This window comes from Mesoplodon densirostris, chromosome 19 (genome assembly GCF_025265405.1).
Source record: "Mesoplodon densirostris isolate mMesDen1 chromosome 19, mMesDen1 primary haplotype, whole genome shotgun sequence".
NCBI lineage: Eukaryota > Metazoa > Chordata > Mammalia > Artiodactyla > Ziphiidae > Mesoplodon > Mesoplodon densirostris.
In genome coordinates, this window is record NC_082679.1 from 64,412,994 (window position 1) to 64,428,356 (window position 15,363).

A 15,363-nucleotide genomic window follows, 5' to 3' on the forward strand; every position below is an offset into this window, starting at 1 on the left:
GTGCCCTGTCGGGGCCGTGTGTAGTCTTCTCTGCGCAAGGCTGGCTTCTGTCTTTCCACGTACAAGCTGCTTGGGGTATAAAACAAAACAGTGGATTTAGTCTTTAGTAAATAACCAGCCGGATTCAATGGAACCACCATGGGGAATCAGGGCCTTGAATTCAACCTTTTGTCTGGTGGCCCCAAACAAGAAAGAAAGAGGAGAGGAGAAAAGACTGGCCCAGTGGAGGCCGGCCCAGAGCCTCCCTTTGGGAGAAGCTGTCTCCTCGCTGAGGGCCTGCGTCCTTCCTCCTGCTCTGCGCCAGCCCTTTGCTCTCAAGTGGCGGGGCCCAGCCGCCCCGGCAAGTCACAGCAGAGCTGATCTGGAGCGTATTTCTGTAATATCAAAATCCATTTTTCTTACTGACTTCAGCTCTAAAATCAGAGGTGTGTTCTGACTGGGAGCAAAATTGCAAATACAATAAAACTGCAAGCTGCAAGCACGGACAGCTTGCTGCCCCGTCATGCCATGTGCAGGAGGCCATGCCCACTGCTTTATGTGCCTGGGGGGTGGGTACAGTTATCACCCCCATTTCACAGGTGAATAAACTGAGATCTGAGAGGTGGAGTGAGGGCCCCCAGGTCGTGGGTGAGTGGAAAGGCCCAGCTCTGGACTCAGGGCTCCTGACTTCCAGCTCACACACTGCAGGCTCTCCTCTCCCGAGGCTCCAGAACTGCCAGGCAGGCTGGCCCATCAAGGCCCCGTTGGCCTCAGGAGTTTGTTTCAAAGCCCTGTGTCCTCACTCTACTCTCAAACCGCCTAGAACTGGACCAGCTCATCTTCTATCTTTTTTTTTTTTGCGGTACGCGGGCCTCTCACTGTTGTGGCCTCTCCCGTTGCAGAGCACAGGCTCCGGACGCGCAGGCCCAGCGGCCATGGCTCACGGGCCCAGCCGCTCCACGGCATGTGGGATCTTCCCGGACCGGGGCACGAACCCGCGTCCCCTGCATCGGCAGGCGGACTCTCAACCACTGCGCCACCAGGGAAGCCCCATCTTCTATCTTGCTTTGGGATTTGAAATTATACATTTCTCACTGCTTCCATTCATTTTTGTGTACCAATCATTAACCATCTTGTCTTTTGTAAGTGACCTGAAATTCACATAACATACAACTAGCCATTTTAAAGCGAACAGTTCAGTGGGATATAGCACATTCACAACGTTGTGCAACCACCACTTCTATCTAATTCCAGGCCGTCATCTTCATCACCCCAAAAGGAAACCCCGACCCCGTTAGCAGTCATTCCTGTTCCCCCTCCTCCAGCCCCTGGCAGCCGCCAACCTGCTTTCTGTCTCCATGGATCTATCTGTTGAGGACATGGAGTGATGTATGTATTTTAAAGCAAAGGCTGGCTGAGTCGCTAGCTCCTTTTCCTCACCATTTGCTCGCGTCTGGGCACACCCTGTGTGCACATTTCTGACCCTCTCCAGCCTCTGCTAATCTGTTCGGGGACCCCTGGAGTCACGGAATTCAGGAATAATATGCCGAGCATTTCTTTTCGCTGATGTGGAAACAGACTCGGAGGCCGTGGTTGGTTCTGGTCACTCAGGTCTGCAGGGGCGCAGTGTCGAGGCTTGTGGAAGGCCAGGGTGGCAGGACCCCGGAGCTCGGAGTGGGAGGGAGGCTCCAGCCCCCACCTGGGACCCTTGTTTTGCCTGCTCCACCTCTCAGAGAAAGTTGATGTTTGCCTTTGTCTCCGTTTATGTGATAGACTCTGCGTCCACATCTGGAAGGTGGGAACGGTGCTGTCCAGCCTGTAGGGACGTGGTGTGGATTCCGTGATTGGGCAGGGTGGCCTGCTTCCCAGCACCTCCCCGTTATCACTCCTTTATCTGAGGGAGGGAACATGGGCACTCATTTTCTCAGGGGTGGGGTCCGCCGCACTTTGCAGGATGCCAGCTGTTGCTCCCAGCCTGGCACCCTCAGGACGAGGTGGGCAGGAGCTCACTGGGTGCAGAGCCCGGGTACAGGGAGGACCGCGAGCCCTGGGTTTGAATCCCTCCGCTTTGGCTTTCTGGCCCCTCTCTGAGCCTCAGTTTCCTCACCTGGGAGGTAAAATGCTGTTCACCCCTAAGGGCTTTTTTTTTTTTTTTTTTTTCGTTTTTAAAAATTATTTATTTTTGGCTGTGTTGGGGCTTCGTTGCTGCACACGGGCTTTCTCTAGTTGCGAGAGCGGGGGCTACTGTTCGTTGCGGTGCACGGGCTTCTCGTTGCAGTGGCTTCTCTTGTTGTGGAGCACGGGCTCTACACGTGCGGGCTTCAGTAGTTGTGGCTCACGGGCTCTAGAGCACAGGCTCAGTAGTGTGGTACATGGGCTTAGTTGCTCCGCGGCATGTGGGATCTTCCTGGACCAGGGCTCGAACCCGTGTCCCCTGCATGGGCACGCGGATTCTTAACCACTGCGCCACCAGGGAAGTCCTATCCCTAAGGTTTTGATGATGATGATGAATATTAGTTACCATTAACTGAGCATTAACGCCCTTCCAGCACTTTACACGGATGACGTGGATTTACCGCGTTGAAGCAGCACAGCCACCTTCCCTGTTTTACAGATAAGGAAACCGAGGCACAGAGAGTTAAAGCAGATATTCCCAAGGGCACAGATCCAGGAGGAGTGGAGCTGGGATTTGACCCCATGTCTGCTCCACTCCGAACTCCGCCCTGTGCCCCCATACCCACTGCCTCCACAAGGCTGTCTGTGGAGCTCCTGTGCGTCCTTAGCTGAAAGCCCAGCCTGCCTTGAAGGGATGCAGGGGTGCTGGCAGGGAGGTGGGCTGAGTCTCTTCATGCAGGAGCATCCTCAGCTTTGGTCGTGGGGGAGCACCAGTGAAACCCAGGGTGACATCTTGGGAGGTCCCAGCTGGGGCATCTGGATTCATTCAGCAAATAAACATGGGACACCCAGTTAAACTTGAATTTCAGATCATCAGTCAGATCATTTCTAGTATAAGTATGTCCCATGTAATATGTCTTTAAAAATTACTTGTTCATGTGAAATTCAGGTTGAACTGGGCGTCCTGTGTTTTATCTGACAGCCCTGTCGCCAACCCAGGAGAAAGCACAAGTGGGAGTGGCAGTAAGCTGGGGGTGAGAGGTCCCTGCAACAGCAGCCCACGCCCAGCTTGCACTGGCCACAGGGAGACCACTGTCCAGGCAGACGGGTCTGGCCTTAAAGGGCCAGCTTCCCACAGGCCACCTACCCCAGGCAGGGGAGGGGCCGTCCAGGACCAAGAGGCTAGTCTAGGTTCCTTCTCACAACCCCAGGTGCAAGCCCTGGGTCTCTGCCCCAGCGTGGGCAGCTGCACCCTGAGGCAAGAAAAGCTGTAGGTTGGGGCGGGGGGGGGTGGGAGGAGGGAAGACGGTGGGGAGCTCCGCCCTGTGGAGTGTCGTTTAATTTGCATAACTACCTATGGCAGGAGAAATTTAGACCCATCCCATGAGAGTCACACAGCCTGTAAGTAGAGCAAGAATATGGGCCCAGTGCTGCTGATTTTATTTTATTATGGTAAAATACATAGATAACTGGACTTCCCTGGTGGCACAGTGGTTAAGAATCCGCCTGCCAATGCAGGGGACATGGGTTCGAGCCCTGGTCTGGGAGGATCCCACATGCTGCGGAGCAACTAAGCCCGTGTACCACAACTACTGAGCCCGTGTGCCACAACTACTGAAGCCCGTGCGCCTAGAGCCCATGCTCCGCAACAAGAGAAGCCACCGCAATGAGAAGCCCGCGCACCGTAACGAAAAGTAGTCCTCGCTCGCCGCAACTAGAGAAAGCCACGTACAGCAGCAAAGACCCAACACAGCCAAAAATAAAATAAAATAAATAAATTTTATATATTTTTTAAAAGATACATAGATAACATAAAACTAGCCACTTGAACCATTTTTCGGTGCACAGTTCAGTGGCATTAGTCATACTCATAATGTCGTACAACCATCACCTCTGTCTATTTTCAAGACTTTCCCGTCACTGCAGACAGAAACTCTGTATCCATTAAGCAATAATTCCCTGCTCCCCTCCCCCCACCCCAGCCCCACCATCTACTTTCAGTGTCTCTGAGTTTGACTCCTAGGTATCTCATATAAGTGAAATCAAATAGTGTGTGTCCTTTGGTGACTGGTTTATTTCACCTAGCAGAGTGTCCTCAAGGTTCGTCCACATTGTAGCAAATTGCCGAGCTCCCCTCCTTTTGAAGGCTGAATAATGTTTCATTGTTTGGATGGACCATGTTGTCTTTGGCTATTGTGAATAATGCTGCTGTGCACATGGGTGTGCAATGTTGATTCTTCTGGAGATACCAGGCCTGCCAGTTTTCATGCCTTAAGGTGTCCTTGCTGAGTGGTCTTCCCAACTCTTCTTGGATGCCTCCAGCAATGGGGATCTCACTACCTTCCAAGGCAGCCTCGTCAATAGCCAGTTTGTAGCCTGGATCTGTGTCCTTGTAGCTGCCCCTCATGGGCCCCATGAGCCCTGTTTGGAGCTGCTCACCCAGGATGTGTTTCTTCCTTCTTCTCCTCCACGCCCCTCCCTGTCTTCCCAGATTGGGCCTTCTGCCCACATGGCCTGGGGAGCTCTGCAGGTCACTCCTGACTGCATCAGACTCTTACTCCTCCCTTCCCCCTCCCCGACCTCTAAGAGAGAGAGAACAGGGGCTTCCCTGGTGGCGCAGTGGTTGAGGGTCCGCCTGCTGATGCAAGGGACACGGGTTTGTGCCCTGGTCCGGGAAGATTCCACATGCCGCGGAGCGGCTGGGTCCGTGGGCCATGGCCGCTGACCCTGCGCGTCCGGAGCCTGTGTTCCACAACGGAAGAGGCCACAGCAGTGAGAGGCCCACGTACCGCAAAAAAAAAAAAAAAAAAAAAAAAAAGAACGAAATCCAACCGTGGGAAGCAGGAGGGAAGGGTCTTTAAAAACAGTATCAGTGGCAGGAATCATAAAAGCACCCGTGGTCTGATGGTCTGTCTGCCTCTATGTAAACCTCGCCGAGTTGCCCCGAGACAGGGCAGACCGTGGCGGCTGCGTCGCCCTCCCGTACTCAAGCTCACCCTCTCCTGTGTCTCCACAGGGACCTACCAGGGCCAGTGGGTCGGCGGCATGCGTCAGGGCTACGGCGTGCGGCAGAGTGTCCCCTACGGCATGGCAGCGGTCATCCGCTCGCCCCTGAGGACCTCCATCAACTCCCTGCGCAGCGAGCACACCAACGGCGCCGCGCTGCACCCCGACGCCTGCCCCGCCGTGGCCAGTAGCCCAGCCGTGTCCCGGGGGGGCTTCGTGCTCGTGGTGCACAGCGACTCGGAGGTCCTCAAGAGCAAGAAGAAGGGGCTGTTCCGGCGCTCGCTGCTGAGCGGGCTGAAACTGCGCAAGTCGGAGTCCAAGAGCAGCCTGGCCAGCCAGCGCAGCAAGCAGAGCTCCTTCCGCAGCGAGGCCGGCATGAGCACCGTCAGCTCCACGGCCAGCGACATCCACTCTACCATCAGCCTGGGTGAGGGCGAGGCCGAGCTGTCAGCCATCGAGGACGACACCGACGCCACCACCACCGAGACCTACGTGGGCGAGTGGAAGAGTGACAAGCGCTCGGGCTTCGGCGTGAGCCAGCGCTCGGACGGGCTCAAGTACGAGGGCGAGTGGGCTGGCAACCGGCGGCACGGCTACGGCTGCCTGACCTTCCCCGACGGCACCAAGGAGGAGGGGAAGTACAAGCAGAACGTCCTCGTGGGCGGGAAGCGCAAGAACCTCCTCCCGCTGCGCGCCAGCAAGGTCCGCGAGAAGGTGGACCGGGCCGTGGAGGCGGCCGAGCGGGCGGCCACCATCGCCAAGCAGAAGGCGGAGATCGCGGCCTCCAGGTAGGAGGGCAGGGGGCCGGCATGGGGAGGCGTGGGGTGGTTCTGCGTCACGGGGACCTGGTTTGGTTGGTTGTGCTGCCCAGGTTGAGGGCTACGCTGGTGTTTCTCAAACTCTGCCCTGTGGAACCCTGGGGTTCCTCAGAGGTTCCCGGAGGTGGAGCAAGGAAATGGTTGACCTGAGGGGGTTCTGGGTCTTACAGCCTCCCCTCAAAGGGAGCAGACCTCCCTTCCTCTCTTGGATAAAGATGGTGGCCGTTCCACTTGGTGACATGCATAGGACAGCTGCGGGCTGAGAGAAACGTGCTGCCTCCACGGCCGCACTCCCAGGTGGGCATGGAGTGCCCAGTGCTGCAGGGACGTGGGAGCAGGGTGGCAGCTGTCTCGGCCACCCCAGCCCGAGGCCCAGATTCTCCATGGGCCCTGGATTTGGCACCAGCTGGACAGACCGGCTGTGGACACTGGCCCAGGGGCTCACTTGAGGCTTGGTGCTGTAGGCCAATAGCTGTTCTGAATGGGATGCAGGACTTACTGCATTTAGGGTTCAGCGGGGCCACCAGGCCCTAAGCGGTGGGTCCAGAGCTGACCATTGGCGGGCTCCGTGTTGGACGTTGAGGTGTCTTTGGTGTTGGTACAGGGGTGGGGGCTTCAGAGCTGGAAGAAGGGGCCCTGGGTCCCCCTGGGAAGCACAGAGGTAAGTGTGTGAGCCTGGGTCTGCCCCACTCGGCTGTGGGTAGCAGGAACCGCCAGCCACAGCTTGAAGGAAGCTGCCCTATTGCAAGCCAGGGCCCCCAGGTGGCCATGCTCCTGGGTTCTAAGGAAACAGTTCCTGATTTGAGTTCATTGAGAGCTTCCCACTGCTGTCCACTTTCCTGGGTCCAGCTGAGGCCCTCGGGTCCGCCCTGAGAGTCGTGGGGCCAGGGCCGGGGATCTGGGGTTGCTTTAACTGCCTTAGGCTGCCCGGACAGGAGGTGTTCAGGAGAACAGAGGCTGAGTCTTTCTGGATGATTATGTATTCCCGGCCAGGGGCAGGCCTGGAGTTATTCCAGGGAGACCCCCAGCTCCGTTATGGCTCAGGCCTTCCCAGCCGTGTCACTAATAAAACTTTAGCTCGTTTGGTTCTGGTTTCCAGTGACCTTTGATCCACACTGAAAGAACAGAAAAGGTAGCTGTGGTTTGTTGGCAGACTCTCTGCGGCCCCCATCTGAGGTCTTGGAAACGAAACCCATTCCAAGAAGCTGAAGGGGAGATGGAATTGCTACCTTGAATGTCGGGGTCCTGCACTGCTCTGTTCACCCCTTCCTACTCCCCCAGAAGTGTTCAGGCCCGCATGAACAGGAGCGGCATTTATGACCACTCATCTGGTATTTTAAGATCAAATTTGGTTCCATAGTTACTTTTTCCATTATAAATGTAACACTTGCTCCGTATGGAAAAGGCAGGGAGCCGCAGCCTGAGGGCAGGTCTCCCGCGTCACCCAGAGACTCCAGCTGGCGTTTGGCGTATTTCCTTCCTTCCAGTAGTTCCGTCTGTTTGTTACCTTTGTGTTTGGTTACCTCATTGACCTCAGTGGACCCAAGGCACTTTACAGGGCAGGGGGACAGTGTCGTCAGAAATTTGGGTGCTTGTGAGGCAAAAGCACGAGGATTTCACGGACGGTATTCCCCGGAATTGACGAAGTCCGACACCCAGGCGAATTTCTTGGGACTGGGGACATGGGACACATCTGTGGGAGGTGTTTTCTGACACCTCCCACAGAAACTGCGGGGGGCTGGTCTTCATGAAGGAGTCCGTGGAGGTGGTGGTGTGGGCGGAGCTCAGAGCCAGCTCCTTAAGTAGCCCCACCTGGGACAGGCTTCCCACCTCTCACCTGTGAGATGAGAGCGGCGGCTGCCCGCCTGCCGCAGAGGCCTGGGAACTTCCCTGACAACGGCTCCGTGTATTGGGTGCCGGCTCGCTGAGATGTCCAGCCTGGGCCCATCACTGCTGAGCAGCCCGGGGAAGGTGCTCACTCTCTCTGGGCCAGGTTCCTTGTGGAAGGATGGGATGGAGCGACATGCAGTGCCCTCAGCGTGTGTGGGGCCTGGCGTGCACCACTGTCACCCTCCCAGGCGTCCCCTGAGCTGGGCCGCCCCTCCCCTCCCGCCCCTGGCCTCGTGGGGAGGTGGGTGTGAATGCACACACGTGGGGTGATCCCAGCCTTGCGGCTTCGTGGTGCCCGGGGTCACCCCTCGGAGGTGGGAGGGGACAGTGTCCTCTGTCACCACGACAGGGATGAGGACGAGCCTCCGTTCCAGGCTGTGGTGGGAGCTGCACTTGCTGTGTTTTCTCGATGAGCTTAGATTTGAAAAAAAAGAAAGAAGAAAAAAAGGAGGAGGAGGACCAGGGGCGGCTGTCCTGGAGAGTGAAGTCAGTGGATGCAGGCGGGTCAGTGCTCCGGGAGCCCTGAGGCCCACCCTCCACTGGAGTGTGAAAGTGGCCACGGCAGCCGCCTGAGGCTGTGGAGCGGCTGGCCCCGGGTGGGGTGTGGTCACTGTCGCAGCCAGTTTCTGGCCAGGCGTGGGGAGCTGCGTCCTCGGGCCCCAGCTGGGGTCGGTCGCTAAGCCGAGTCAGTGAGAAATGATGCCTGGGACCTTCCCTGGAGGGCGGCTGCTGTGAGGACAGGGACGCAGGCTTTCCTGGGAAACGGGGGTGGCACGGAGCTTGGGGTCTGAGAGGGGGTCCCGTTACCTCCGTTTCAGGGCGGACCGTACCCACAGCTTCTAAGGGCCAGGGCCTGGCCCTGCCCCTGAGCGGGAGCCGGGGCTGTTACCTGGTTCCCAGCATCCCTGCCCCCGGTGTGCGCTGGGATCACCTGGGGGCAGACACACAGGCAGCCCACCCCAGAGATGCTGAGCTCCTTGCTGGGGATGCCACCTGGGCTTCAGAGCCCTTTGAAAGCTCTCCACGTGATTCTGAGGTGCCCTCGGCACCCTCAGGAGGTGTGTAAAATGCAGATGGCCGGGCCCCACCCCCAGAGCTTCTGCCTCAGCAGATCTGGGTGGGGCCTGAGAACCTGCATTCCTGAGGAGCCCCCGGGATGCTGGTCGGGCAGGCTTGCCGCTCTTGTATCTCCCAGGAGGCCCCAGGGAAGAGGAGACATGCGCAGACATGCCTGTGAGCAAAGGCGGGAGGTGGAGGAGGTCCCTGCCCCGTCAGGGTCAAAAGTGGGAGCCAGGGCTGAGGGGAAGGTGTGCCAGGTGGGTCGGTCTGGGCGAGGCAGAAGGCATCAGAGGCCCTGCTGTGCCCCAGCTGTGACTTCTCAGCATGGTGTCTGCGCAGGAGCTCGTTTTGAATGAATGAGTGAATAACTGCTTAGGCCCCACCCCCTCGCGTTGTCAGGGGCCCCGGCCGCCTCCTTTGGTTCTGGGTCCTGGAGGCATGGCCCTGGCCACCGCGGGGCAGGGGACCACCAGGCCAGGCTCCCGAGAGGGCTGAGGGTCCCTTCTTGCTTCTTGGTGCCCGCAGATCCTCCAGGGTGCGAGGCACACTGCCCCGGGGTCCAGCAAGGCAGCATCTGCTGGCAAAGTTCACGGGAGAGAACTGCGAGTTCCTGCGGGTTTAGTCTGTCTCGGGGCCGGGCCCGACATCCCGCAAACATGGGCCAGTCCTGACCTGGGCGCGCTGTTGCGCCTCGTGGGTCCCCTGGCTCCACGGAGGGGAGGAGAGGTTAATCCCCCGCCCCAGGGTTCTGCGTTGTGGGGATTATGTGACAACTCGCTGCCCCACCTGGACACCCTGCAGGTACCAGGTTTGCGCCCGAACGTGCCCTTTCAGAGGGGCAGGGGCTGGATGGTGGAACAGACGCTCGTGTCCACCCCCCACCCCGCCTCTTGGCCTGGTGCCCTGTGGCGCTACACCTGCAGCCTGGAGCTGGGAGCCAACTCTGCTTCCCGGGAGTGACCTCTGTGCTTGGGGCTGAGTGGGGAGCAGCTGCAAGCAGGGCGGCCGTGCTGCTCCAGGATCTCTTGCTCCCCGAGGGACGGGCAGCCCTGGATGGGCCGGGGTACGGGGGCAGGAGGTGGGGGCAGCCGAGGCACCTGCTACTGCGCCTTGAGGCTGCTGGGCGGTCGGGGCACGGTGGACGGCGTCATGGCCTCAGGCCCGCGTGCGGCCGTCGGCTGACGCCCCTGTCTTGTGATGCTTTGCTGAGTGAGCAGAATGGTGGCAGGTGGAGCTGGGAGGGACCTTGACCAGACGTTTAGGTGTGGAAGGTGACAGTTCTTGGCACGTGGGCAGCCGTTCCTCTCTCCTGCACCCACGGCAGACGTGGCTAATTGACGGCTGCACTCAGAATCCTCACGCCAGGCAGTCCAGCCCTTCTGAAGGTCGGAGGTCATCCCTGCCAGCACAGTGGGAGAGTGGACCCTGCGGGCAGCGTGCCTGAGAGCCAGGCCCCCGTGCCAGCAAGGCAGCCCCCGGCTCTCAGAACCAGGCAGTGGCCCAGGCGGGACTAGAACTCACATCTCGGGCGCTGCCTACTGCCCTTTTCCTGTTCTTGGCCCCTTCAGACCTGATCAGACCCCAGATTCTGGGGACCCTAACTGTGAATAGCGGGGTGCTGGCAGGCTTCCTCAAAGTGCTCTCCAGATACAGCCCTGACCCTGGGACAGGCAGGGTTTGGCATATGAAACCTCAGGTGAGGCCTACTCGGGGAAGGGCTTCCAAATCCCCAGTCGCTTTTATTTTTTCCCCTCCAAGTATTCCACATAAATGTATTGAATGCCAGGAACTACCTGAAGCGTTAAATACAAAGATAAGTAAGACACGGTTCCAGCCACTGAGGGAACTTACAGTCCGCAAGTTTAACATTTATATTAGCAAATATTCTGCTGACTTCAAGAAGGTCTCGTCTTGGTTTTTAAAAAAAAGAAAGAAAAAGGATGTCATTCTTTTTCTTATTGTAATGTTGCTGTGCGCAGTCGCTTTTTTTATGCCCAGCCCTGCGTTGGCATCTGTCTGGGCCTCAGGGCGACCTGTTTGCTTTAAGCTTTCTGCTGTGGCTTCTCTGCTCCTGAGTTATGGATCTTCACCAGGCTGTCCCCAGAGCCCTGGGTGCAGGGGGACAGCACACAAGACCCCCTGTGGGGTCTCCCAGACCGGGAGGGTGGATTATTGCCCGGAGGTTGCCTGGGGCTCTCTAACTGGGGCATCTTTCCATCTTAAAGGAAACAAAATATTGGAGGATCTGAAAGTGGGGGGCGGGTAGTGGTGTATTATTGTTTAAAATATGTACCTATCATTCCTTGTTAAAACGTTAAGAGTCATATATCCCTGTAAAAAATGTTAACGCAACAAGGCAGACCGGTATCAAGTAACCATGTCCCACCGTGGGCTGTCCATCTCCTTAGAGGGAATCACGGTTTTTTCAGCACGTGTACAGGTAAGTGTCTCACACCTACATGATTCCCGGTTACAGTGATAGAATGGTACTCGACTTGTTTTATAGCTTGTTTTTCTTTTCCCCTCACCTTTATCCGGGACGCTTTCCATGTCGGGTATGTTTCCTTAGCAGCTGCATCCTATACCATGGTGTGGATGCACCACAGTGGTCCAACTTATTCTGCTAACAAATGTTTCGGATGCGTCCCATCTCTCAGTCTTACAAACAAGGCTGCAGAGACTGTCCCTGTCCTCTGCGCCCCACCCCCCGAGCTGCTGGCAGGGGTCTTTCTCACCACGATGCCACAGAGCAGGCCTGGCTGAGTGACACGTGCATGTAAAGATCGTAGAAGCTGCTGCCACATTGCCTGGCAAGAGGCTGCGCCAGTTTCCCGTGGCTGGATGGGAGGGGGAGGGGGAGGGGGGTGGCCTTGAGTGACTGCTGTGTCATCGAGGGGTTTCTCCCTGCAGTAGGCTGATAGCAGCCCCCCAAAGCATCTACATCCTGATAATCCCTGGAACCTGTGGATGTGTGACTGTCTGTGGCAAAGGGGACTTGGCAGATATGATTACATTGGGATCTTTTTTTTTTTTTTTTTTTGTGGTACGCGGGCCTCTCACCGTTGTGGCCTCTCCCGTTGCGGAGCACAGGCTCCGGACGTGCAGGCTCAGCGGCCATGGCTCACGGGCCCAGCCGCTTCGCGGCATGTGGGATCTTCCCGGACCGGGGCACAAACCCGTGTCCCCTGCATCGGCAGGCGGACTCTCAACCACTGCGCCACCAGGGAAACCCTACATTGGGATCTTGAGATGAAGAGATTCTGCAGGATTGTCTGGGTGGGGGGCCCAGTATCGTCACGGGGGTCCTTAGTAGCGAGTGGCAGGAGGGCAGAGTCAGAGCTGTGAGGATGGAAGTGGAGGTTGGGGTGATGTGGCCACGGGCCAAGGGCTGCCAGCGCCTCCAGACTCTGGAAGAGGCCAGGAAACAGATTCTCCTCTGGAGCCTCCAGAGGGAACCAGCCCTGCGACACCTTGATTTAGGCCCATAAGACGGGCTCGTTTTGGACTTTTGGCCCTCAGATCTATAAGGTAATAAATGCATGGTGTTCTAAGCCACTGTGTATGTGGTGAATTGCTACAGCTCCGTAGGAAACCCATAAGCTCCTGGCTGTAGCCGAGGGTGGGGTATATCCCCGGTGTCCCCCTTCTAGAGCGGGCATGCCTGTCCCCTTCTCGCTCCCACCAGGCGGCCTGCTCTGCAGCCGTGCTTCCAGGTCCTGCAGATTTGGGCTCTCTGCGGCTTCCTGCCTCCGGGGGAGGGCCAGCCATGTGCCAGGAGAGGCCTTCTGGTGGGCGACAGCCATCTGTTCCGGCTCTGCCCTCCCAACATTAAAAAAAAAAAAAAGGAACAGGAGAGACTGGGGAGTGGGGTGCTAGGCCCTGAGAAATGCCTGCATTGGAGACCAGCCCGAGGGCTCCCTGGGGGTGAGAGGCTGCTGCCTCTGGGGCCACGTGTGCCCCCAAACTCGGGCTCCGTCCCGGAGATCCAGGAACCCTTGGCCTTGGGCCTGTGTCTCACGTCTGTAAGGTGCTTCCCGGGGCCTGGCGGGTGTCGGCTTGGGGTGCCAGCTTCTGCCCACACCTCTGTCACCTCCGGTCTGCATGCGTGGGCTTGGGGATTCGGGCTGTCAGATGGGATTAGGATCGTTGCCCGCCTTGCTCTGTGCCACTTGTCAGACAGAACGCACGGAGCCTCTCACCTGCAGGCAGCTTTCCCACCTGGCATCAGAAGGGCACCTGGGGTGGCATGCCCTGGCCCTGGCCCGGGGTTCTGGGGCAGTTGAACCTACCGTCCACTGAACTCACCCCTTCACAAGAGAAGCTATTGTCTCTCACACGGCCCTGGAGAAAGGGGTTCCCAAATGGTCTTGGTGAGCTGTCCCCAGGCTTGGTGACAGCAGGGATTTTTTCCTCTAAATCTAAACCCAAACCCTCCTGTTACAGCCGGAGCCAGTTTCTTTCCCATCTTTGAGGGAAATGGCAAATGATTCCACTGTTAGTAGTGCTGTGGCCCCAGGCAAGGTGCATAAACTCCCTGGGCCTTCACTTTCAACTCTGTAAAATGGGTTGAAGAGAGCGTGTGCCTGGCAGGGTCATTGTGAAGAGTGACACATCACCAGGAAAGACGGGACACCAGGCTGCCTTTGTTAGAGCAGGCGGGGGTGGGGGATATAGGGAAGACTACCCTGCCCTTGACTCCTGGGCAGCCGTGGAGCCTCAGTCTCCCCACCTGAGTGAAGGGGCTCCCTAGGTGCGGGGACTGCCATGTCCACACTGGTCAGATCTGAGGAGTTTAAGTTGGAGGGGTTTTTTTTTTTTTGGCTGCGTCAGGTCTTAGTTGCGGCACGCGGGATCTTCATTGAGGCACGCGGGGTCTTTCTTTGCGGCATGTGGGCTTCTCTCTAGTTGTGGTGTGCGGGTTTTCTCTTCTCTAGCTGCGGTGCCTGGGCTCCAGGGCGTGTGAGCTCTGTAGTTGTGGTGTGCGGGCTCCAGAACACGTGGGCTCTGTAGCTGGCGGCACGTGGGCTCTAGTTGTCCCGCGGCATGTGAGGTCTTAGTTCCCTGACCAGGGATCGAACCTGCGTCCCCTGCATTGGAAGACAGATTCTTTACCACTGGACCACCAGGGAAGCCCCTAATTTGAGTTTAAACTGAGGCGTTTCATCAGATGGAAGTTCAGTCCAGCCTGTGGTAGGTTACATGTTTGTTCCGCATTCCCCATGCCCTTGGCTGTGTGACTGTGGTCCCTTCCCACTGGAGGCTTGGCCACGGGCTTTGTTTGGTCCGTGGGACAGGCCTGGAGTGACGGAGGGCCCATCCCAGGCTGAGGCCCTGGGACGCTTGGTGTGTTTCTGCTCACCCCCCTTGTACATCTGCCATTGCCATGACAACACACCCTGGGAGCCCCCATCCCTGGGAGTGAGGGACACTTGGGAAGACCTGATGCACGAGCAAGAATAAGTGATTATTTTAAGCCACCTGCTTTGGGGGGGCGGGGTTGTTAAACAGTGCTGTTTGGCATCCCTGACTGCTACAGCCTTCAGTGGGTGGTTCTGGAGGGAGGAAAAGAGTGTCTCCACTGTGCTTATCTGCACACACCATGGGCTCTGGGCCACACTGGACCATTGGTCGTTTTTGGAAACACTCCTGGTCCTTTATATGAGTGTCCTGGGGCTGCCGTATCAAAGTGCCTGAAACTGAGTGGCCTAAGACCACAGAAATGTTCTCTCCCAGTCCTGGAGCCGGAAGTCCAAAGTCAGGGTGTTGCAGGGTTGCAGTCCCTCTGGAGGCTCTGGGTGGGGGGCTCCTTCCTGCCTCTTCCAGCTCCTGGGGGCTCCAGGTGTCCTTGGCTGGTGTCTGCATCCCTCCAATCCCTGCCTCTGTGTCTGTCCTTCCTTCTTGTAAGGACACGTCATTGGATTTAGGGACACCTTCATCCAGTGTGACCTTATCCTAATTACATCTACCAAGACCCCATTGCAAATAAGGTCACACTCTGAGGTTCCAAGTGGATGGGAACTTGGGGGTCTGCGCTCTGCACAGCTGCACCACGGCCGCTGCTCCCGTGGTCATGAATGCCTTTCTTCCTGCTGCTTCACCTTGACTCCTGTAAATCACACCTCCTGCCTCTGGCGTCAGGCCTGCCCTCTAGAGGGCTTGGAGCAGAACTTACTGCTCTCCTGGGTAGCCCCTCCCCCGCCCCCAGTAGTTGTGTCTTTGGGTCTCAGGGTCTTATGTGCTCGTGGGTCGTGCCCCAAGCTCAGAGGCGCTGCTTTTGCTTTCCCAACTTTTTCTAACCATGAACATCTTCCGTGAGAGGCTACCTTATGCATATCTAAGACGTGTGTGTGTGTGTGTGTGTGTGTGTGTTTGTGTGTGTTTGTGTTTGTGTATGTGGACTTTGCAGATGGTTTGGCGGAATGGAAGGGGGTTTCTTTGGTCACTGTTTGCTGACCAGGCTGTTTGCACAGTGCCCAGCCTCTGCTCTAACAGGAGC

General features: G+C 57.5%; 1 protein-coding gene across 1 annotated transcript in view; it reads left to right on the forward strand.

Moving 5' to 3' along the window:
- Window positions 1-15,363, forward strand: part of JPH3 (junctophilin 3) — an 82,940-nt gene that overhangs the window by 29,153 nt on the left and 38,424 nt on the right. Inside the window, exon 2 of the mRNA XM_060083720.1 lies at window positions 5,111-5,888. Within this exon, the coding sequence (XP_059939703.1) occupies window positions 5,111-5,888 (778 nt within the window). The remainder of the gene's footprint in view (window positions 1-5,110; window positions 5,889-15,363) is intronic.